Source organism: Salvelinus namaycush, chromosome 23 (assembly GCF_016432855.1).
Source record: "Salvelinus namaycush isolate Seneca chromosome 23, SaNama_1.0, whole genome shotgun sequence".
NCBI classification, from domain to species: domain Eukaryota; kingdom Metazoa; phylum Chordata; class Actinopteri; order Salmoniformes; family Salmonidae; genus Salvelinus; species Salvelinus namaycush.
Window position 1 is genome coordinate 15,144,542 of NC_052329.1, and position 24,416 is coordinate 15,168,957.

The 24,416-nt window shown below is 45.8% G+C and overlaps 1 protein-coding gene across 1 annotated transcript in view; it reads right to left on the bottom strand.

The window, feature by feature from the left end:
- The window catches only part of LOC120018106 (serine/threonine-protein kinase NLK-like), a 135,927-nt gene that overhangs the window by 39,843 nt on the left and 71,668 nt on the right, over positions 1 to 24,416 (bottom strand). The window contains exons 2-3 of the mRNA XM_038961100.1: positions 23,427 to 23,556; positions 23,176 to 23,231 (exon numbers count right to left, since the gene is read on the bottom strand). Of these exons, the coding sequence (XP_038817028.1) occupies positions 23,176 to 23,231; positions 23,427 to 23,556 (186 nt within the window). The remainder of the gene's footprint in view (positions 1 to 23,175; positions 23,232 to 23,426; positions 23,557 to 24,416) is intronic.

Genomic DNA, 24,416 nt, shown 5'->3' on the forward strand with positions numbered 1-24,416 from the left:
ACACCACACCACACCAGTGGAGGAAGGTTGAGGTCACACCACACCACACCAGTGGAGGAAGGTTGAGGTCACACCACACCACACCAGTGGAGGAAGGTTGAGGTCACACCACATCAGTGGAGGAAGGTTGAGATCACACAACACCAGTGGAGGAAGGTTGAGGTCACACCACACCACACCAGTGGAGGAAGGTTGAGGTCACACCACACAACACCAGTGGAGGAAGGTTGAGGTCACACCACACCACACCAGTGGAGGAAGGTTGAGACCACACCACACCAGTGGAGGAAGGTTGAGTCCACACCACACCAGTGGAGGAAGGTTGAGGTCACACCACACCACACCAGTGGAGGAAGGTTGAGACCACACCACACCAGTGGAGGAAGGTTGAGACCACACCACACCAGTGGAGGAAGGTTGAGACCACACCACACCAGTGGAGGAAGGTTGAGTCCACACCACACCAGTGGAGGAAGGTTGAGGTCACACCACACCAGTGGAAGAAGGTTGAGTCCACACCACACCAGTGGAGGAAGGTTGAGGTCACACCACACCAGTGGAGGAAGGTTGAGTCCACACCACACCAGTGGAGGAAGGTTGAGGTCACACCACACCAGCGGAGGAAGGTTGAGGTCACACCACACCACACTAGTGGAGAAAGGTTGAGGTCACACCACACCACACTAGTGGAGGAAGGTTGAGGTCACACCACACCACACCAGTGGAGGAAGGTTGAGACCACACCACACCAGTGGAGGAAGGTTGAGGTCACACCACACCAGCGGAGGAAGGTTGAGGTCACACCACACTAGTGGAGGAAGGTTGAGGCCACATCACACAAGTGGATGAAGCTTGAGGCCACACCAGTGGATGAAGGTTGAGGCCACACAACACCAGTGGAGGAAGGTTGAGATCACACCACACCAGTGGAGGAAGGTTGAGATCACACAACACCAGTGAGGAAGGTTGAGGTCACACCCCACCAGTGGAGGAAGGTTGAGGTCACACCACACCAGTGGAGGAAGGTTGAGGTCACACCACATCAGTGGAGGAAGGTTGAGATCACACCACACCAGTGGAGGAAGGTTGAGGTCACACCACATCAGTGGAGGAAGGTTGAGATCACACAACACCAGTGGAGGAAGGTTGAGGTCACACCACACCACACCAGTGGAGGAAGGTTGAGGTCACACCACACCACACCAGTGGAGGAAGGTTGAGGTCACACCACACCACACCAGTGGAGGAAGGTTGAGGTCACACCACATCAGTGGAGGAAGGTTGAGATCACACAACACCAGTGGAGGAAGGTTGAGGTCACACCACACCACACCAGTGGAGGAAGGTTGAGGTCACACCACACAACACCAGTGGAGGAAGGTTGAGGTCACACCACACCACACCAGTGGAGGAAGGTTGAGACCACACCACACCAGTGGAGGAAGGTTGAGTCCACACCACACCAGTGGAGGAAGGTTGAGGTCACACCACACCACACCAGTGGAGGAAGGTTGAGGTCACACCACACCAGTGGAGGAAGGTTGAGACCACACCACACCAGTGGAGGAAGGTTGAGACCACACCACACCAGTGGAGGAAGGTTGAGTCCACACCACACCAGTGGAGGAAAGTTGAGGTCACACCACACCAGTGGAGGAAGGTTGAGTCCACACCACACCAGTGGAGGAAGGTTGAGGTCACACCACACCAGTGGAGGAAGGTTGAGTCCACACCACACCAGTGGAGGAAGGTTGAGGTCACACCACACCAGCGGAGGAAGGTTGAGGTCACACCACACCACACTAGTGGAGAAAGGTTGAGGTCACACCACACCACACTAGTGGAGGAAGGTTGAGGTCACACCACACCACACCAGTGGAGGAAGGTTGAGACCACACCACACCAGTGGAGGAAGGTTGAGGTCACACCACACCAGCGGAGGAAGGTTGAGGTCACACCACACTAGTGGAGGAAGGTTGAGGCCACATCACACCAGTGGATGAAGGTTGAGGCCACACCAGTGGATGAAGGTTGAGGCCACACAACACCAGTGGAGGAAGGTTGAGATCACACCACACCAGTGGAGGAAGGTTGAGATCACACAACACCAGTGAGGAAGGTTGAGGTCACACCCCACCAGTGGAGGAAGGTTGAGGTCACACCACACCAGTGGAGGAAGGTTGAGGCTACACCACACCCGTGGAGGAAGGTTGAGATCACACCACATCAGTGGAGGAAGGTTGAGACCACACCACACCAGTGGAGGAAGGTTGAGTCCACACCACACCAGTGGAGGAAGGTTGAGTCCACACCACACCAGTGGAGGAAGGTTGAGATCACACAACACCAGTGGAGGAATGTTGAGCCCACACCACACCACACCAGTGGAGGAAGGTTGAGGTCACACCACACCACACTAGTGGAGGAAGGTTGAGGCCACACCAGTGGAGGAAGGTTGAGGCCACACCACACCAGTGGAGGAAGGTTGAGGTCACACCACACCACACCAGTGGAAGAAGGTTGAATTCACACCACACCACACCAGTGGAGGAAGGTTGAGGCCACACCACACCAGTGGAGGAAGGTTGAGGCCACACCACACCAGTAGAGGAAGGTTGAGGCCACACCACACCAGTGGAGGAAGGTTGAGACTAAACCACACCACACTAGTGGAGGAAGGTTGAGGTCACACTACACCAGTGGAGGAAGGTTGAGGCCACACCACACCAGTGGAGGAAGGTTGAGGCCACACCACACTAGTAGAGGAAGGTTGAGGCCACACCACACTAGTGGAGGAAGGTTGAGGCCACACCAAACCAGTGGAGGAGGGTTGAGACTAAACCACACCACACCAGTGGAGGAAGGTTGAGGCCACACCACACCAGTGGAGGAAGGTTGAGGTCACACCACATCAGTGGAGGAAGGTTGAGGTCACACCACACCACACCAGTGGAGGAAAGTAGAGCCCACACCACTCCAGTGGAGGAAGGTTAAGGCCACACACACCAGTGGAGGAAGGTTGAGGCCACACACACCAGTGGAGGGAGGTTGAGGCCACACCACACCAGTGGAGGAAGCTTGTGGCCACACCACACCAATGGAGGAAGGTTGGGTCCACACCACACCAATGGAGTAATTCTGAGGCCACACCACAACAATGGAGGAAGGTTGAAGCCACACCACACCAATGGAGGAAGGTTGAGGCCACACCAATAGAGGGAGGTTGAGGCCACACCACACCAGTGGAGGGAGGTTGAGGCCGCATCACACCAGTGGAGGAAGCTTGAGGCCACACCACACCAATGGAGGAAGGTTGAGGACACGCCACACCAATGGAGGAAGGTTGAGGCCACACCAGTGGAGGAAGGTTGGGGGTCACACCACACCAGTGGAGGAAGGTTGAGGCCACACCACACCAGTGAAGGAAGGTTGAGGCCACACCACACCAGTGAAGGAAGGGTGAGGACACACCACACCAGTGGAGGAAGGTTGAGGCCACACCACACCAATGGAGGAAGGTTGGGTCCACACAACACCAATGGAGTAATTTTGAGGCCACACCACACCAATGGAGGAAGGTTGAGGCCACACCACACCAGTGGAGGGAGGTTGAGGCCGCACCACACCAGTGGAGGGAGGTTGAGGCCACACCACACCAGTGGAGGAAGCTTGAGGCCACACCACACCAGTGGAGGAAGGTTGGTGCCACACCACACCAGTGAAGAAAGGTTGGTGCCACACCACACCAGTGGAGGAAGGTTGAGGCCACACAACACCAATGTAGGAAGGTTGAGGCCACACCACACCAGTGGAGGAAGGTTGAGGCCACACCACACCAGTGGAGGAAGGTTGAGGACACACAACTCCAGTGGAGGAAGGTTGAGGCCACACCAATTGAGGAAGGTTGAGGACACGCCACACCAGCAGAGTGAGGTTGAGGCCACACCACACCAGTGGAGGAAGGTTGAGGCCACACACACACAAGCCTGAAACACACTCACACACATCCGCAGCCAGCTGGAGGGGGCTGAGGACACTGGGTGCCTTGTGCTCCGTTGGGTCCTTGCCTCCTAACAAATAACCCCTCCCATGTCAGCTGCTCAACAACTCTCCCTCTTTAACAGCCCTTTTTTATTTTTTATTAACCGATGGCAATAGCGACAGCGTGTCTTCCTGGGAACCGACATAATGAACAAGACATTACAGACAAAAATACTTCACAATTTACATACATTTAAAAACATTAACATAGACATTACAGATGTACACACACACATTACTAGATATACAGTTGAAGTCGGAAGTTTACATACACCTTAGCCAAATACATGTAAACTTAGTTTTTCATAATTCCTGACATTTAATCCTAGTAATAATTCCCTGTTTTAGGTCGGTTAGAATCACCACTTTATTTTAAGAATGTGAAATGTCAGAATAATAGTAGAGAGAATGATTTATTTCAGCTTTTATTTATTTCATCACATTCCCAGTGGCTCAAAAGTTTACATACACTCAATTAGTATTTGATAACATTGCCTTTAAATTGTTTAACTTGGGTCAAATGTTTCGGGTAGCCTTCCACAAGCTTCCCACAATAAGTTGGGTGAATTTTGGCCCATTCCTCTTGACAGAGCTGGTGTAACTGAGTCAGGTTTGTAGGCCTCCTTGCTCGCACATGCTTTTTCAGATCTGCCCACAGATTTTCTATAGGATTGAGGTCAGGGCTTTGTGATGGCCACTCCAACACCGTGACTTTGTTGTCCTTAAGCCATTTTGCCACAACTTTGGAAGTATGCTTGGGGTCATTGTCCATTTGGAAGACCCATTTGCGACCAAGCTTCAACTTCCTGACTGATGTCTTTAGATGTTGCTTCAATATATCCACATAATTTTACTCCTCGTGATGCAATCTATTTTGTGAAGTGCACCAGTCCCTCCTGCAGCAAAGCACCCCCACAACATGATGCTGCCACCCCCGTGCTTCAAGGTTGAAAAGGTGTTCTTCAGCTTGCAAGCCTCCCCCTTTTTCCTCCAAACATAACAATGGTCATTATGGCCAAACAGTTCTATTTTTGTTTCATCAGACCAGAGAACATTTCTCCAAAAAGTACGAACTTTGTCCCCATGTGCAGTTGCAAACCGTAGTCTTGCTTTTTTTAAGGCGGTTTGGGGCAGTGACTTCTTCCTTGCTGAAAAACCTTTTAGCTTATGTTGTTATAGGACTCGTTTTACTGTGGCTATAGATACTTTTGTACCTGTTTCCTCCAGCATCTTCACAGGGTCCTTTGCTGTTGTTCTGGGATTGATTTGCACTTTTCGCACCAAAGTACGTTCATCTCTAGGAGACAGAATGTGTCTCCTTCCTGAGCGGTATGATGGCTGTGTGGTCCCATTCTGTTTATACTTGCAAACTATTGTTTGTACAGATGAACGTGGTACCTTTAGGCATTTGGAAATTGCTCCCAAGGATGAACCAGACATATGGAGGTCTACAATTTATTTTCTGAGATCTTAGATGATTTCTTTTGATTTTCCCATGATGTCAAGCAAAGAGTCACTGAGTTTGAAGGTAGGCCTTGAAATACATCCACAGGTACACCTCCAATTGACTCAAATGATGTCAATTAGCCTATCAGAAGCTTCTAAAGCCATGACTTCATTTTCGGGAATTTAACAAGATGTTTAAAGGCACAGTCAACTTAGTGTATGTATACTTCTGACCCACTGGAATTGTGAACCAGTGAATTATAAGTGAAATGATCTGTCTGCAAACAATTGTTGGAAAAATTACTTGTGTCATGCACAAAGTAGATGCCCTAACCGACTTGCCAAAACTATAGTTTGTTAACAAGAAATCTGCGGAGTGGTTGAAAAACTATTTTTAATGACTCCAACCTAACTGCATGTAAACTTCCGACTTCAACTGTATGTGCCTTTACCCTTCACCCCTCGCTCCCTCTGTATTTTATCACTTGCCTCACACACTCCCTCCCTCTCTCCATCACAAGGCTCTCACTTAAACACTCCTTCCTTTAACAGTAACACCTCTTCCTAACACTCCCTCCCTCTCTCTATCACAAGGCCTCTCCCTTGCCTCACACACTCCCTCTCTATCACAAGGCCTCTCCCTTGCCTCACACACTCCCTCTCTATCACAAGGCTTCTCCCTTGCATACCTCTACCCTATTCCCTCTCTGCTAGCGTCTATGACACGTGTAGAAGAGAAGTGCCAACCTGCCACACCACAGTGGAGAACATGAGGCCCAGGGGCCAAGGATCCATCTATCTGGCCTGGGCACAGCTCCAGATCCTTCCTTTCTGCTTGATAAAACTAAATGCTTAATTACCACCCGGCGTCTCACCGACAGTATATACTCTCACTCTCCATTATAAATAGTGTATGGCTTCTTCAGCAACAGACATGCAGGGTATAGCCTTAAACATTTATTAATCATTCATATTTTGTTAAAGTGGTCTAAATTTAGAGCCACGCCATGACACACCACGGGGGAAGGACACCCCATGTGGGAGCAAATTATATTTAGCTATGCATCCATGTCATCTCAAAGTGACAATGACTAATAATGACAACATTTATTTTCAATAATAGTTCTTAAATCCCACGCAACAGGTAAAGTAGTCTGACAATTCATGTTTGAACCAACTCATCATTGCCAATTGGAGTTTGCCAAATTGTCAGGAAACAACCCAACAAAGCACAGATGAAAAATTCCCTAAATTGTATCAGTGACAGGGCAGGGAACAGATTACTTTTGTCCTGTCTCTAATACTGTATAATTATCCTCACGCAAATCATCTGCATGCTTGATTGCTCCGCTGAAATGCAAACTACACTCTTTCCTCTGTGGCCCATGTTCGCTCGGTGGTGGTTGACTCTCTCTCTGCTGTGCTGCTGTGGTGACAATAACAAGGCTCTATCTCTTTCCGGGTACAAAGGCATTCCCTGATTGATAGTGAGAGAGAGAGACAGAACACCAGCCACTGGGGCTCTGGACACCTCTAGTCATTCAGAGGAGTGATGGGGATGGAGCAGAGTAACCTACAGTATGAGAAGAGGAATGGGTGGGAAACTGGGGATCAGTTTCTGCTATTCCATTTTACAACAAGCATGGAGTGTCACGCCTGCTCCTGCTCTTCCTCCCCCTGGTGCTCGAGGGCTCCAGGATCCCCAGCATTACGCACTCAAGCCACCATCAGTACACACACCTGCCTTCCCCTGTCACACGCGTCAGCGATCATTGGACTCACGTGGACTCAATTACTTGTGTCATTACTTTCCCTATATCTGTCTGTTCCCAAGCTCTGTTCCCTGCTTCGGGATTGATTGTCATATGTCCGTGTTATCCGTGTTCTGACGCTGTTCCTGTCTTGTTCTATGTCTGTTCCCTATTAAATGTTTGACTCCCCGTACCTGCTTCTCCTCTCCAGCGTCACTCCTTACATGGAGAGGGCAACATACAGTTGAAATCGGATGTTTACATACACCTTAGCCAAATACATGTAAACTCAGTTTTTCACAATTCCTGACATTTAATCCTCGTAAAAATGCCGTCTTAGGTCAGTTAGGATCACCACTTTATTTTAAGAATGTGAAATGTCAGAATAATAGTAGAGAGAATGATTAATTTCAGCTTTTATTTCTTTCATCACATTCCCAGTGGCTCAGAAGTTTACATACACTCAATTAGTATTTGGTAGCATTGCTTTTAAATTGCTTAACTTGGGTCAAACGTTTTGGGTAGCCTTCCACAAGCTTCCCACAATAAGTTGGGTGAATTTTGACCCATTCCTCCTGACAGAGCTGGTGTAACTGAGTCAGGTTTGTAGGCCTCCTTGCTCGCACACGTTTTTTCAGTTCTGCCCACAAATTTTCAATAGGATTGATGTCAGGCTTTGTGATGGCCACTCCATTACCTGTTTTACCCGTTTCCTCCAGCATCTTCACAAGGTCCTTTGCTGTTGTTCTGGGATTGATTTACACTTTTCGCACCAAAGTACGTTCATCTCTAGGAGACAGAATGCGTCTCCTTCCTGAGCAGTATGACGGCTGCGTGGTCCCATGGTGTTTATACTTGCGTACTATTGTTTGTACAGATGAACGTGGTACCTTCAGGTGTTTGGAAATTGCTCTCAAGGATGAACCAGACTTGTGGAGGTCTACAATTTATTTTCTGAGGTCTTGGCTGATTTCTTTTGATTTTCCCATGATGTCAAGCAAAGAGGCACTGAGTTTGAAGGTAGGCCTTGAAATACATCCACAGGTACACCTCCAATTGACTCAAATGATGTCAATTAGCCTATCAGAAGCTTCTAAAGCAATGACATCATTTTCTGGAATTTTCCAAGCTGTTAAAAGGGACAGTCAACTTAGTGTTTGTAAACTTCTGACCCACTAGAATTGTGTACCAGTGAATTATAAGCGAAATATTCTGTCTGTAAACAATTTTTGGAAAAATTACTTGTGTCGTGCACACAGTAGATGTCCTAAACGACTTACCAAAACTATAGTTTGCTAACAAGAAATTTGTGGAGTGGTTGAAAAACGAGTTTTAATGACTCCAACCTAAGTGTATGTAAACTTCCGACTTCAACTATATATAAAGGGTAGGTGCCTGTGAACTGAGGTAGCTAGTTATATACTTCTACACTGAAGCTCCAGTATTATTGTGTGTATAGACTAGTTGGGTTAGTCTGTGTAGGCTATGGCATCCCTGGCCTGGCCACCTGTGAGCAATCCTTCCTCTTTTAACCATGTGACCTGGCGCAGAACACACTCCCAGAGGGCTCTGGTTACCTGTTACTATGCCAACCAACGCATTCGAGAAGTGGGAAGTGGCAGAGAGGCACCTGGGGTCTGCTGTATGTCAGGGTGTCACCCCTCCCCCTCCCTGTATGACTAACCCACAGAAGAGAGGCGAGGGAGGGAAGAGGCAAAGTACTAATGTAAACACATGTTGGCAAGGCGAGGTAAGGGGAAACCTAAGAGACATTTTCAGACCTCTTCGGGTTTCCCCTGTTTAAATGACAGTGGAAGATGAGAACCCCCCTCCATTAAAGGTCATATTGTAGCAGAACACGACACATCCTCCTACTGTATGGCGCTGTGCATTGGGATGAGTCATTTTGTTTCGTGATGAAAATCCAAGCACGTCCATCCATTTCATAATATCGACCATGAGCAATAGAAGTAATGTAATGAAGCACCTGAAATGTCTTCCTAAATCCATATTTACATTTAATCTAATTGCCTGTGAGTGTCCCTCCCTCCCTCCCTTCTTCCTTGGTGTAGTGCATTAGGCTGTAATCATGTCTTCCTGTGTCAGGAGCAGTTTAATTATTACCAGGCTACGCAGGTCTAACTGTGTGTTTGGATAGAAGAGTGTATTCACTCTAATATGCTACCTGATTAAAAACACCCCTCTACATAATAACCAGCGTGTAGATCTGTGGAGATCACATTCATATTCCTGTTCTGACAGAGCAGACCAAGACGGAGCCTACACCAGCCTACAGTACTCTGCCGTGGGTGCTTAATAAACACACGCGCGCACACAAAAGACAGAAGGGGTGTGTCAGACCTCTCGCTCTCTCTCATTCATAGATGCACGCAAGCAACTTCAGCAGAGACCTTTATACGAAAATAGGTACAGTCACTTCCGGAACAGCAAATGACTCACTATATATCTGACACATAGATGCAGTCAGACCGCAGTCTAACACACCACACTACTCTGAGCTACAGAGCCTATTCAGATTAGCCACCCATTTCCAGACTACGTATTTCCGTAAGACATACGTAGACAGGATAATATAATTCTAGAAAATAGAAACAGCAGTGGTCAACCAAACATAAGTCTGGGGATTAGATTCAATAGCCAAGTCCAAGTTTCCTGACAATGTGAAACTCTCCATAACAGACTCCTGTAAAGCAGGCAGGCATGTGGTTGCCCTGAACGTGCTCTCTCACTCTCTCGTTTTCTTGGCAGGTTGTGATAGCCCCATGCCATGTCACGTTGAAGTCTATAAATAGCCTGTTGCTGTGTCAGTAATTCACTAGCCTTCCATGATGTATGTATGTATGTATGTATGTATGTATGTATGTATGTATGTATGTATGTATGTATGTATGTATGTGTGTGTGTGTGTGTGTGTGTGTGTGTGTGTGTGTATGTGTGTGTGTGTGTGTGTGTGTGTGTGTGTGTGTGTGTGTGTGTGTGTGTGTGCGTGTGCGTGTGCGTGTGTGAGGTAATGAACATAGTCAAGGACTGCCATGGTAAAGATAAAGACTGGGGTCAAGGGGAGACACGTTGGCTCAGATAACTCTGGAGATAACCCTTAGTGGAAGACCGTAAAGTTGACCTCTGAACAAAGATGGTGAGATGAGAGAGTGAAGTAGTTTTTAGCCGGGACAAGTAAGGGTGTTGGTAGGTGGTAAAATACATTCTGGACGCATGTTAACCTTGTTAACCAGGCTGGAGAATGAGATGAGGGGGTGTACCTACAAAAGTACAGAGAAAAAAAGCATGCACACCAAACCCCACAGAGGAAATGATCACAAGTTAGCAGAGCTACAGGCCTCAACCCCTACCAGGGCTCTAAACTACAACCAATTTGGTTGCATATGCAACTAAATATTTTGCTATTTGCTGACAAGACGACGGTGGTAGGCCTGATCACCAATGACGATGAGACAGCCTTTAGGGAAGAGGTCAGTGACCTGGCAGTGTGGGGCCAGGACATCAACCTTTCCCACAACGTCAGCAAGACAAAGGAGCTGATCGTGGACTACAGGAAACGGAGGGCCGAGCACGCCCCCATCGACAGGGCTGTAGTGGAGCGGGTCGAGAGCTTCAAGTTCCTCGTGTCCACATCACTAAGCATATGTACAACGTCACCAGAGCGCGCTGCATGCTGAACGTGAAACTAGAGAGCTTGGTTTGTTTTTGAAAGTTTCTGAAAAAGTGTTTTCTTGGAAGAAAAAAAACATTTACTAACCTACCTGTTTAATTTAAATCTTGTGATGTGGTTATGCTCAGTTGCTGGGACCACTACTATCTGTCCTGGGATACTGCCAACCCCTAAAGTCTGAAGAGCTGCTGCTTGGCGAAGCAGTTAGCCTAGCTGCTAGCTATAAAGCTAGCCAGGTTTCCATGACAGTCTGCGAGCTGTGCTGGCTGGAACTGCGTTGAGTACCAGCTTTAGCATACGTTGCTATCTTAACAAATACCAAAGTATAAAATCTTTGAAATTGTTGCATGTTGTGTTTATATTTTTGTTCAGTGTAGAATGACTATGTATGCGGATCATTCCACACTCTACATGTCAGCACCCAAAGCCAGTGAGCTCTGAAATTCTAAATAAGGAGTTACAGTCAGTTTCAGAACTGCTCTTAAATATAACTAAATCTAAAAGCAATGTATTTGGTTCAAAACATTCTCTAACACCTAAACCTCAACTGGAGTTGTGTATAAAGGGTGTGACCATTGAACAAGTTGAGGAAGCTAAAATCCTAGGTATAACATTGGATGGTCAATTATCATGGTCAAGTCATATTGACAAAGTTGTTGTGAAGATGGGGAGGGTATGTCTGTTATAAAAGAAATGTGTTCTGCGTTTTTGTTTTTTTAAGCTGCAGCTGGCTCAAAACAGAGCTGCACGCTTTCCGCTTAGCTGCACATACAGAACTAATCAATTCTTGTTTTTGTGAGAAATATTATTGTACTGACATGTCCAAATTGTTTGAATAATCAACTTACATATAGCTCTAAAATACATACTTACCCCACCAGGAGTCTCTTCACAGTCCCCAAATTCAAGGCAACGCACAGTATTATACAGAGCCATGATCACATTAAACTTGATTCCATCTGAAATTACTCTGGCAAACAGCAAAATAAGCTTTAAAACACTAATAAAACAGCACCTCACAATACAATGCCTCTCCCCTATCTGACCTTCAAAAGATGGTGCTGACAGAGATGGTCGCCTTGCTTCGAGTCCTTAGGAAACTTGCAGTATTTTATTTTTTTATGTATTATTTCTTACATTGTTACACCAGGAGCTATTAAGTCTAATTACATACAGCCGGGAAGAACTATTGGATATAAAAGCGACGTCAACTTACCAACATTACGACCAGGAATACGACTTTCCCGAAGCGGATCATCTGTTTGAACCACCACCCAGGACAATGGATCTAAGGGGCAGATGGAGCGGCCTCCTGGTCAGGCTCCGTAGACGTGCACATTGCCCACCGCTCCCGAGTATACTACTCACCAATGTCCAGTCTCTTGACAACAAGGTAGACGAAATTCGAGCAAGGGTTGCCTTCCAGAGAGACATCAGAGATTGTAACATTCTCTGTTTTACGGAAACATGGCTCTCTCTGGATATGTTGTCAGAATCGGTTCAGCCACTGGGCTTCTCAATGCATCGCGCCGTCAGAGATAAACACCTCTCTGGGAAGAGGAAGGGCGGGGGTGTATGCTTCATGAATAACGACTCATGGTGTAATCATAACAACATACAGGAACTCAAGTCCTTCTGCTCACCCGACCTAGAATTCCTTACAATCAAATGCCGGCCATATTACCTTCCAAGAGAATTCTCGTCAGTTATCGTCACAGCGGTGTACATTCCCCCTCAAGCAGACACCAAGCTGGCACACAAGGAACTTAATTGAACTCTATGTAAACTGGAAACCATATATCCTGAGGCTGCATTTATTGTAGCTGGGGATTTTAACAAAGCAAATTTGAGAACATGGCTATCTAAATTCTATCAGCATATTGATTACACTACACGCGGGGGTAATACACTCGATCACTGCTACTCTAACTTCCGCGATGCATACAAAGTCCTCCCCCGCCCTCCCTTCGGCAAATCCGACCATGACGCCATCTTGCTCCTACCGTCTAATAGGCAGAAACTCAAACAGGATGTACCAGTGACAAGAACCATTCAACGCTGGCCAATCGGAATCCACACTTCAAGATGGTTTTGATCACACGGACTGGGATATGTTCCGGTCAGTCTCCGAGAATAACATCGACCTATACGCTGACTCGGTGAGTGAATTTATAAGGAAGTGCATTGGAGATGTTGTACCCACTGTGACTATTAAAACCTACCCTAACCAGAAACCGTGGATGGATGGCGGCATTCGCGCAAAACTGAAAGTGCGAACCACCGCATTTAACCATGGAAAGAGGTCTGGGAATATGGCTGAATCTAAACAGTGTAGTTATTCCCTCCGTAAGGCAAGCAAACAAGCGAAATGCTGGTACAGGGACAAAGTGGAGTCGCAATTCAACGGCTCAGATACGAGACGTACTGTATGTGGCAGGGTCTACAAGAAATCACGGACTACAAAAAGAAAACCAACCACGTCACGGACACCGACGTCATGCTTCCAGACAAACTAAACACCTCCTTTGCCCGATTTGAGGAGAATACAGTGCCACCGTCGCGGCCCACTAACAAGAACTGCACCCCCCCTCTCCTTCTCTGTGGCCGACGTGAGTAAAACATTTAAATGTGTTAACCCTTGCAAGGCTGCTGACCCAGATAGCATCCCTAGCCGCATCCTCAGAACATGCACAGACCAGCTGGCTGGTGTGTTTACAGACATATTCAATTGTTCCCTATCCCAGTCTGCTGTCCCCACATGCTTCAAGATGGCCACCATTGTTCCTGTACCCAAAAGGCAAAGATAACTGAACTAAATGACTACCGCCCCGTAATACTCACTTCTGTCATCATGAAGAGCTTTGAGAGACTAGTCAAGGATCATATCACCTCCACCTTACCGGCCACCCTAGACCCACTTCAGTTTGCATACCGCCCCAACAGGTCCACAAACGATGCACAAATCGCCATCACACTGCACACTGCCTTATCCCATCTGGACAATCTGGAATACATCTGGAATACCTATGTAAGAATGCTGTTCATTGACTACAGCTCAGCATTCAACACCATAGTACCCTCCAAGCTCATCCTCAAGCTGGAGGCCCTGGGCCTCAACCCCGCCCTGTGCAATTGGGTCCTGGACTTTCTGACAGGCCGCCCCCAGGTGGTGAAGGTAGGAAACAACATCTCCACTTCGCTGACTCTCAACACTGGGGCTCCACAAGGGTGCGTGCTCAGCCCCCTCCTGTAATCCCTGTTCACCCACGACTGCGTGGCCATCCACGCCTCCAACTCATTCATCAAGTTTGCAGACGACACAACAGTAGTGGGCTTGATTACCAACAATGACGAGACAGCCTACAGGGAGGAGGTGTGGGCACTCAGGAAACAACCTCTCACTCAACATCAACAAAACAAAGGAGATGATCGTGGACTTCAGGAAACAGCAGAGGGAGCACCCCCTATCCACATCAAAGGGACAGCAGTGGAGATAATGGAAAGTTTTAAGTTCCTCGGCGTACACATCAACGGCAAACTGAAATGGTCCACCCACATAGACAGTGTGGTGAAGAAGGCGCAACACCGCCTCTCAACCTCAGGAGGGTGAAGAAATTCGGCTTGTCACCCAAAATCCTGACTAACTTTTACAGATTCACAATCGAGAGCATCCTGTCGGGCTGTATCACAGCCTGGTACGGCAACTGCTCCGCCCTCAACCACAAGGCTCTCCAGAGGGTGGTGTGGTCTGCACAACGCATCACCGGGGGCAAACTACCTGCCCAGCATGACACCAAGGACAAAAAATATCATCTAAGACAACAACCACCTGAGCCACTGCCTGTTCACACAGCTACCATCCAGAAGGCGAGGTCAGTACAGGTGCAACAAACCTGGGACCGAGAGACTGAAGAACAGCTTCCATCTCAAGGCCAACAGACTGCTAAACAGCAATTACTAACTCAGAGGCTGCTGCCTACATGGAGACCCAATCACTGGCCACTTTAACAAATGGATCACTAGTCACTTTAAACAATGCCACTTTAAATAATGCCACTTTTAATAATGTTTACATATCTTACATTACTCATCTCATATGTATATACTGTATTTTAAACCATCTATTGCACCTAGCCTATGCCGCTCGGCCATCGCTCATCCATATATTTATATGTACATATTCTCATTCACCCCTTTTAGATGTGTGTGCATTAGGTAGTTGTTGGGGGATGGGGATCCCAATAAACCCCTCCCCCACCTCCCCCCATACACACACCAACACAGTCGTGAAGAAGGCACATCAACTCCTCTTCCCCCTCAAGAGGCTAAAAAGATTTGGCATGGGCCATCATCCCCAAAAGATTTGGCATGGGCCCTCATCCCCAAAAGGTTGCACCATTGAGAGCATCTTGACTGGCTGCATCAGCGCTTGGTATGGCAACCGCTTGGCATCTGACCCCAAGGCACTACAGAGGGTAGTCCGTACAGCCCAGTACATCAATGGGGCTGAGCTCTCTGCCATCCTGGACCTCTATACCAGGCGGTGTCAGAGGATGGCCCTAAAAATTGTGAAAGACTCCAGCCACCAAAGTCATAGACTGTTGTCTCTGAAACCACACGGCAACCGGTACCGATGCACCAAGTCTGGAACCAACAGGACTGTGAACAGCTTCTAGCCCAACGCCATAAGAATGCTAAATAGTTAACCAAATAGCTAACCGGATTATCTGCATTGACCCCCCTTTGCACTAACTCTTTTGACTCGTCACATATGCTGCTTCTACTGCCTATTATTTATCTTGTTGCATAGTCACTTAACCCCTACCTACAGTGGCAAGAAAAAGTATGTGAACCCTTTGGAATTACCTGGATTTCTGCATAAATTAGTCATACAATTTGATCTGATCTTCATCTAGGTCACAACAATAGACAAAGACAGTCTGCTTAAACTAATAACACACAAACAATTATACGTTTTCATGTCTTTATTGAACACACCATGTAAACATTCACAGTGCAGGGTGGAAAAAGTATGTGAACCCTTGGACTTAACTGGTTGACCCACCTTTGGCAGCAATAACCTCAACCAAATGTTTTCTGTAGCTGTGGACAAGACCTGCACAATGGGCTGGAAGAATTTTGGACCATTCCTCTTTACAAAACTGTTTCAGTTCAACAATATTCTTGGAATGTCTGGTGTGAACCTCTCTCTTGAGGTCATCCCACAGCATCTCAATCGGTTTGAGGTCAGGACTCTGACTGGGCCACTCCAGAAGGCATATTTTCTTCTGTTGAAGCCATTCTGTTGATTTACTTCTGTGTTTTGGGTCGTTGTCCTGTTGCATCACCGAACTGCTGTTGAGCTTCAATTGGCAGACAGATAGTCTTACATTCTCCTGCAAAATGTCTTGATAAACATGGGAATTCGTTTTTCCGTTGATGATAGCAAGCTGTCCAGGCCCTGAGGCAGCAAAGCATCCCCAAACCATGATGCTCCCTCCACCATACTTTATAGTTGGGATGCGGTTTTGATGTTGGTGTGCTGTGCCTTTTTTTCTCCACACATAGTGTTGTGTGTTCCTTCCAAACAACTCAACTTTAGTTTAATCTGTTCACAGAATATTTTGCCAGTAGCGCTGGCAACATGGAACATCCAGGTGCTCTTTTGCGAACTTCAAACGTGAAGCAATGTTGGGTTTTTTTGGACAGCAGTGGCTTCTTCCTTCTTCCGTAGTGTTCTCCCATGAACACCATTCTTGTTTATTGTTTTATGTATTTTAGACTCGTCAACAGAGATGTTAGCATGTTCTAGAGATTTCTGTTAGTCTTTAGCTGACACTCCTGGATTCTTCTCAACCTCACTGAGCATTCTGAGCTGTGCTCTTACTGTCATCTTTTCAAGATGGCCACTCCTAGCGAGAGTAGCAACAGTGCTGAACTTTCTCCATTCATAGACAATTTGTCTTACCGTGGACTGACGAACATCAAGGCTTTTAGAGATACTTTTGTAACCATTTCCGGCTTTATGCAAGTCAACAAATCATAATTCTATGTCTTCTGAGATCTCTTTTGTTTGAGGCATGGTTCACATCAGGAAATGCTTCTTGTGAATAGCAAACTCAAATGTTGTGAGTGTTTTGTATAAAGCAGGGCAATTCTAACCAACATCTCTCCAATCTCGTCTGATTGATTAGACTCCAGGTTAGCTGACTCCTGGCTCCAATTAGCTTTTGGAGAAGTCATTAACCTAGGGGTTCACATACATTTTCCAACCTACACTGTGAATGTTTAAATGATGTAGTCAATATAGACAAGAACAATACAATAATTGGTGCGTTATTAGTTTAAGCACACTTTGTTTGTCTATTTTTGTGACTTAGATGAAGATCAGATCCAAATTTCAAGACCAATTTATGTTGAAATCCAGGTAATTCCAAAGGGTTCACATACTTTTTCTTGCTACTGTATATGTACATACATAAAATTACCAAAAGTATGTGGACATTTGCTCGTCGAACAAATCATTCCAAAATCATGGCCATTAATATGGAGTTGGTCCCCCTTTGCTGCTGTAACAGCCTCCACTCTTCTGGGAAGGCTTTCCACTAGATCTTGGAACATTGCTGTGGGAACTTGCTTCCATTTAGCCACAAGAGCATTAGTGAGGTTGGCAACTGATGTTGGGTGATTAGGCCTGGCTTGCAGTCTGCGTTCCAATTCATCCCAAAGGTGTTCGATGGGGTTGAGGTCAGGACTCTGTGCAGGCCAGTCAAGTTCTTACACACTGATTTCGACAAACCATTTCTCTATGGACACCTGAAGGTACCACGTTCATCTGTACAAACAATAGTACGCAAGTATAAACACCATGGGACCACGCAGCCGTCATACCACTCAGGAAGGAGACGCGTTCTGTCTCCTAGAGATGAACGTACTTTGGTGCAAAAAGTGCAAATCAATCCCAGAAAAACAGCAAAAGACCTTGTGAAGATGCTGGAGGAAACAGATACAAAAGTATCTATATCCACAGTAAAACGAGTCCTACATCGACATAACCTGGAAGGCCGATCAACAAGGAAGAAGCCACTGCTCGAAAACCGCCATAAAAAGCCAGACTACGGTTTGCAACTGCACATGGGGACAAAGATCATACTTTTTGGAGAAATGTCCTCTGGTCTGATGAAACAAAAATATAACTGTTTGGCCATAATGACTATCGTTATGTTTGGAGGAAAAAAGGGGAGACTTGCAAGCTGAAGAACACCATCCCAACTGTGAAGCACGTGGTGGCAGCATCATGTTGTGGGGTGCTTTGCTGCAGGAGGGACTGGTGCACTTCACAAAATAGATGGCATCATGAGGGAGTAAAATGATGTGGATATCAGTCAGGAAGTTAAAGCTTGGTCGCAAATGGGTCTTCCAAATGGACAATGACCCCAAGCATACTTCCAAAGTTGTGGTAAAAATGGCTTAAGGACAACAAAGTCAAGGTATTGGAGTGGCCATCACAAAGCCCTGACCTCAATCCTATAGAAAATTTGTGGGCAGAACTGAAAAAGCGTGTGCGAGAAAGGAGGCCTACAATCCTGACTCAGTTACACCAGCTCTGTCAGGAGGAATGGGCCAAAATTCACCCAACTTATTGTGGGAAGCTTGTGGAAGGCTACCCGAAACATTTGACCCAAGTTAAACAATTTAATGGCAATGTTACCAAATACTAATTGAGTGTATGTAAACTTCTGACCCACTGGGAATGCGATGAAAGAAATAAAACTGAAATATATAATTCTCTCTACTATTATTCTGACATTTCACATTCTTAAAATACAGTGCTGATCCTAACTGACCTAAAACAGGGGATTTTTACTCTGATTAAATGTCAGGAATTGTGAAAAACTGAGTTTAAATGTATTTGGCTAAGGTGTATGTAAACTTCCGACTTCAACTGTAGATGTCCTAACTGACTTGCCAAAACTATAGTTTGTTAACAAGAAATTTGTGGAGTGGTTGAAAAACGAGTTTTAATGACTCCAACCTAAGTGTATGTAAACTTCAGACTTCAACTGTATATAGCCAAGTTATCATTACTCATTGATTATTTATTCCTTGTTTTATTATCTTTATATTATTTTTAAAAATGTCTCTGCATTGTTGGGAAGGGCCGTAAATAAGCATTTCCCTGTTCGACTAACCCTGTTGTTTACGAAGCATGTGAAAAATGTATTTTGGGAACACTGTGCGACGAGGAAAAAATTATAATAATTGTTGTAATGATAAGGCTTCGCTGTACTGTTGTTTCCAAGCGCCCTAGAGAAAATATTAGATAGATGAATTGTAGCACCAGCGAAAATGACTTGCTTCTAGCCCAACCAGGTCAAAAGATCTGACCCATATTACTGGGGTAACATTTTTGTTTTCCTATAGTGGATCGCCAGGACTGCATTTTACATTCATAAACCATGTCGTGGGCCATTCTAAAACTACTTGCGCGTTGTTTACACTTTGTTCAGTGATGATACCTCATTGTCTAGCTAGCAAACAGCTTGGTAACTTGGCAAGCAGGCCAATACAACACTGGTCGCTGGCTTATTGACTCGTCGTGCAGCCCAATCAGTCATGCAAAACGTTTGGGGGCACAGAAAGAAAGAAAAAGGGATTGCTTCTTCAGGAGATCAATGATCATAGAAATGAAAGAATAACATGTCTCTTGCATGTTGTCATCACAAACCCAACGTTTTTAAAGAGTGTACAATTTTCAATGTACACATCTCAACAAGTATGGGTAGTTGCAGCCTAATATGATGACCAGAGTATGGGCAAGTGGGTGTGTCGAAAGGAGTGGGTGTATGGAAAGCGAATAAGCTAATTGGGCAGATTTGGTGTCACTCAAGAACGTTTTGTGTGGCTGATTGGGCTCGACGACGAGTCGATAAGCCGGGGACCAGTGCACACTGTCGTGTCGCGGGCTGTAGCTAACGTGGACATTTGTTTCTCTCACACAATTTTATTTAAAGTAGAACAGCAGTCTACACAAGAAATAACTAATATTGATAACCATCTAGGTGTCACCTTGATACAGTCTACTACTCAATGGGGAGGGCATGAATCACAACACTGGCACACAGTGGCCTTCGCTCCTGCTTGACAAGCACTACTGTCCAGCAACGGCATTGGAAGTAGATACCTGGTAGCCAATATCAAAGTGACAGTCACTATAAGAACATGTATTCAACACTGGAAGCAACAGTACACCCATCATCAGTACTTTAAATAAAAAATAAACTATCTTCAGTTTTATAACTGAAAATGTACAATTGTTTGTGTAAAACGACTCATCCTCTGTCTTCAAAACAGAAGTCCAAACTCTCGCGGTACAGTAGCTAAATGACCGGTAGTTGCATGGTAAGAAACTGAAAATAATAAACACAGCTCAATCAAAACCGTCTAACCTATAGCATTCAACAACCCACTCCTTTCCCCACGCCCACTACTTTCCTTTGGACACACCCACTCGACCATATTGGGATGCAGCTACCCCGTCTCCGTCTCCACAGGGAAATTGTGCCTTTACATCATGTTGAAACCTAATATTCCAGAAATGACACAAATTACTTTTAATGACAGATATTTGTATCAATCATTTTGCTTTTCTAATAAATTAATCTCTTTACAGTATTACATATTAGTTTCTAAGGCACAACACGTGCTTCAAAAGTAACTCAAATTCATATAGGCCCAATATAAGCTGTATCTAAATCAATGTAAAAAATATATAATAATTGGGCGCTCCTAAATTTCATGTGGTGCACCTAACTTTTTAAAGTTGGGAGCACCAGTGCTACCAATTAAAATGTTTAATTTAGAGCCCTGACCCCTACACACACACCTTTGTAGGACGCAAGCAGCAGCAGACTAGTGTGTGTGTGCCCCCCTGGATATACACAGAACAGGATAGTTACATCACAGAAAGTTGAGTCCTACCTCTCCAAGCTCTAACCAAGGACCCATACTTCCAACAAAGCTCTGTGATTTATTCATAGCTCTAGTGTTACGTTACTAAACAAAAACATTAATGTCGCTTCTCACTAGAATAAAAAAGAAAAATACAGAAATATACAATGTGATTGGATTCATAGCGGTCAAATCTACATCAGCAAAGGGAAAGTGAAGAAAAAGGGACACAGAGAGAGAATGAGAAAGAGAGAGCGAAACAGAGAGCGAGAGAGAGATAGAAAGTGAGAAAGAGAGACACACGCAGAGAGATAGGGAGAAAGAGTAAGAGAGAGTGAGAGAAGGAGAGCGAGAGAGAATGAAAGAGAGACACAGAGAAAATGAGAGACAGGAAGATAAAGAGAGAGTGAGAGATAGAAAGTGAGAAAGAGAAACACACACAGAGAGAGAGAGAGAGAGAGAGAAAAAGAGGGAGTGAAAATCCAGATGACATATCTGTTTCCAGAGCCTATTCCTGGTTTACCTTCCGGCTCTCCAGAGCTTTGTCCTGCTGCTCCTGCCAAGGGCCCTGCCTGCCTGCCTCTCTGCCTGCTGTCTGTGGAGATGGGAACGTTTCCAGGGAAGGTGTTTGACAACACTCCCGGTAAAACCTCCTAGCTCCCCAACATCCTCATCTCCCTTGCTTTGCTAAACATGCCATGAGAGAGAGAGAATGAGAGATAGAAAAGGAGAGAGAGAAAGAGAAAGAGAGGAGAGAAAGATAGGGATCCTGCCTGCCTTCAAATAAACCGCCTGAGTTCAATATGCCACCACTCCCCCTAACACTCTCAAAGGCAGAAGTTGCACGCGAGAGCACAGCATATATCCCAGTCGTTCTTGTTGTTGTATATTCTAAAGCACACAGAGAAACGCTGCTATACAGTACACTTATTAGGGGCTTCCATTGTGTGCTTTAAAGTGAGTCCAAAAGCAGCAGAATGTCACACATTTAAGAGCAAAGCAAATAATCACTATGACGAATGAGTAACATCAAAAAAATACAGAGGTAAATAAATCTCTCAGCTAATAAAGACAAAGTGGGTTTTGTTTCTATTCTTTCTCTCATAATTCACTAGAAAGACTGCCAAGACAGAACCAAAGAAAGCCCACTTGGTTTAGAGAGATCTAAAATAGAAAAACAAAAACGTAGTGAAGGGCTTATAAGAGCATATGGAGTGACCGGGAGCCAGTTCAATACGGGGGAGCAGCGTGTAATTTGTATGATTAAATGATATGCTAGATTACCGAGAAAGCTCGGAAAGCCTCAAACCTCATTCCTCCAATTCCAGCCCATCAAGGAAATATTAGAAATACGAAAGGAAACTAAATGGGACGTGTCAACGTTGTCAACGTTTTACACTCCTTCCCTCCATCCCGCCCTCCTCATCCTCCTCCACCCAAAATAAACCATTAGGCAGTTAAGTGCCGAGACGCCAAGGAAAAGATAACTAAAGGTGTCGGTGAGAGGCTTGTGCCTTTCCCTTCACCCTGAACATGCAGAATGGGAGCAGGCTCAACTCGTTTTTCCAAGGCTACCATAGTCAGTTAGTCAGTCAGTCACTAGATTCCAACTGATAGTGCTGTCGACTGATGAGCACCAATATGGGGGATAGCGGTGGGTAAACAAACAGCCAAACTACCACCCCCCAACCACCTATAAGAGTGAAAAGGAGGTAGACACTACCTGCTAGTAGATCATCCCTATCTCCCACTGAATCAGCAAGCACAGCTCCTTGCCTCCGGTCTCCTCCCACGCCCCAACTGTCACTCCTGGAGGCAAAATAATGTCAATGAGACAGCTCAGTAAAAATCTCACCATTTTAACAACCCCACCAGACATAGACTTCACTGGGAATAGGTGATAGAGAGAGAGAGTTTTAAATCTGATAGGGGCCTTCCAGCAGGTAGCATAAGACTGGATCTGAGTCTACAATCTCCAGCAGGTCTCAGACTGGATCTGGACTGACTCCATACGGGCTGAGCCAATTTAGCAGCAATGACACAACACAATACATCCCATCTAAACAATGCAACCAGGTCAGATTTAATCTACAGCAGACAAGTCTGTCTGCTTTAATCTGTGGAAGGAACCAGCAGCCCGGGAGACTCACTGATAGCTAACAAAGCTGCTTTAAAAAATTGCATGGAATATGTGCAAGAGGTTGTTTTAAACTCCTACGATTGTGAGACTGGAAGGAAGGGGTTTGATGAATACAGGCCACATAGACTGGCCACAATGTCATCATTTAAGGATACATTTCCTCAAAGTAGTCGATGTGTGGAGGCTGTAGGATGTCGAGAGCCGAGAGCACCTGTGGAGAGGAGAGGAGGTCAGGCACGTCTGTAGGGAGCGGAGGGTGAGAGGGATCAGAGAGAGAGAGAGAATAGGAAAGGACAGAGAGGAAGAAACAAGGTTCGGAGGTGACAGGTGGAAGAGAAGGAAAGAGGGAGGGATCAAAAGAGGGGAGGGCATTGACATTGAGGTGGGAGGCTGTCCACCCACTTACATTATCATGTTTGAAGAAGCACAGCATCTTCAGCTCGCGGAAGACCCTCTTACAGGAGACGAGGTTCTGGAAGACGTTGGGCATCTTTTTGAGGGCGACACGCTTTCCATCCCGGGGGTCCGTCACTGACCTGGAGTGGAGGGAGAGGATCAGAGCATGAGACAAGACCCTCACAGACAGCACACAGCAAGCTCCTGCCATAGTCATGTAGTTGCTGCCCGGCCCCTTATTCAGAGTGAGTGGGAATACAATAAGGGATTAAAAACAATAGCATGAACAAACAAGCATAGTCCCTAAGGAATGATCAATACTAACAGTGCGATGAGAGCAATAAGTGCAGTTCAGGTTAAACGCTGCTCTGGTTACATTACTAAAGGTACTATCATCTTAGCAGGGATGCGATTTGGTTACACTACTAAAAATACTATCATCTTAGCAGGGATGCGATTTGGTTACGCTACTAGAGGTACTATCATCTTAGCAGGGATGCGATTTGGTTACGCTACTAGAGGTACTATCATCTTAGCAGGGATGCGATTTGGTTACGCTACTAGAGGTACTATCATCTTAGCAGGGATGCGATTTGGTTACACTACTAGAGGTACTATCATCTTAGCAGGGATGCGATTTGGTTACACTACTAGAGGTACTATCATCTTAGCAGGGATGCGATTTGGTTACGCTACTAGAGGTACTATCATCTTAGCAGGGATGCGATTTGGTTACACTACTAAAAATACTATCATCTTAGCAGGGATGCGATTTGGTTACACTACTAAAAATACTATCATCTTAGCAGGGGTGCGATTTGGTTACACTACTAGAGGTACTATCATCTTAGCAGGGGTGCGATTTGGTTACACTACTAGAGGTACTATCATCTTAGCAGGGATGCGATTTGGTTACACTACTAGAGGTACTATCATCTTAGCAGGGGTGCGATTTGGTTACACTACTAGAGGTACTATCATCTTAGCAGGGATGCGATTT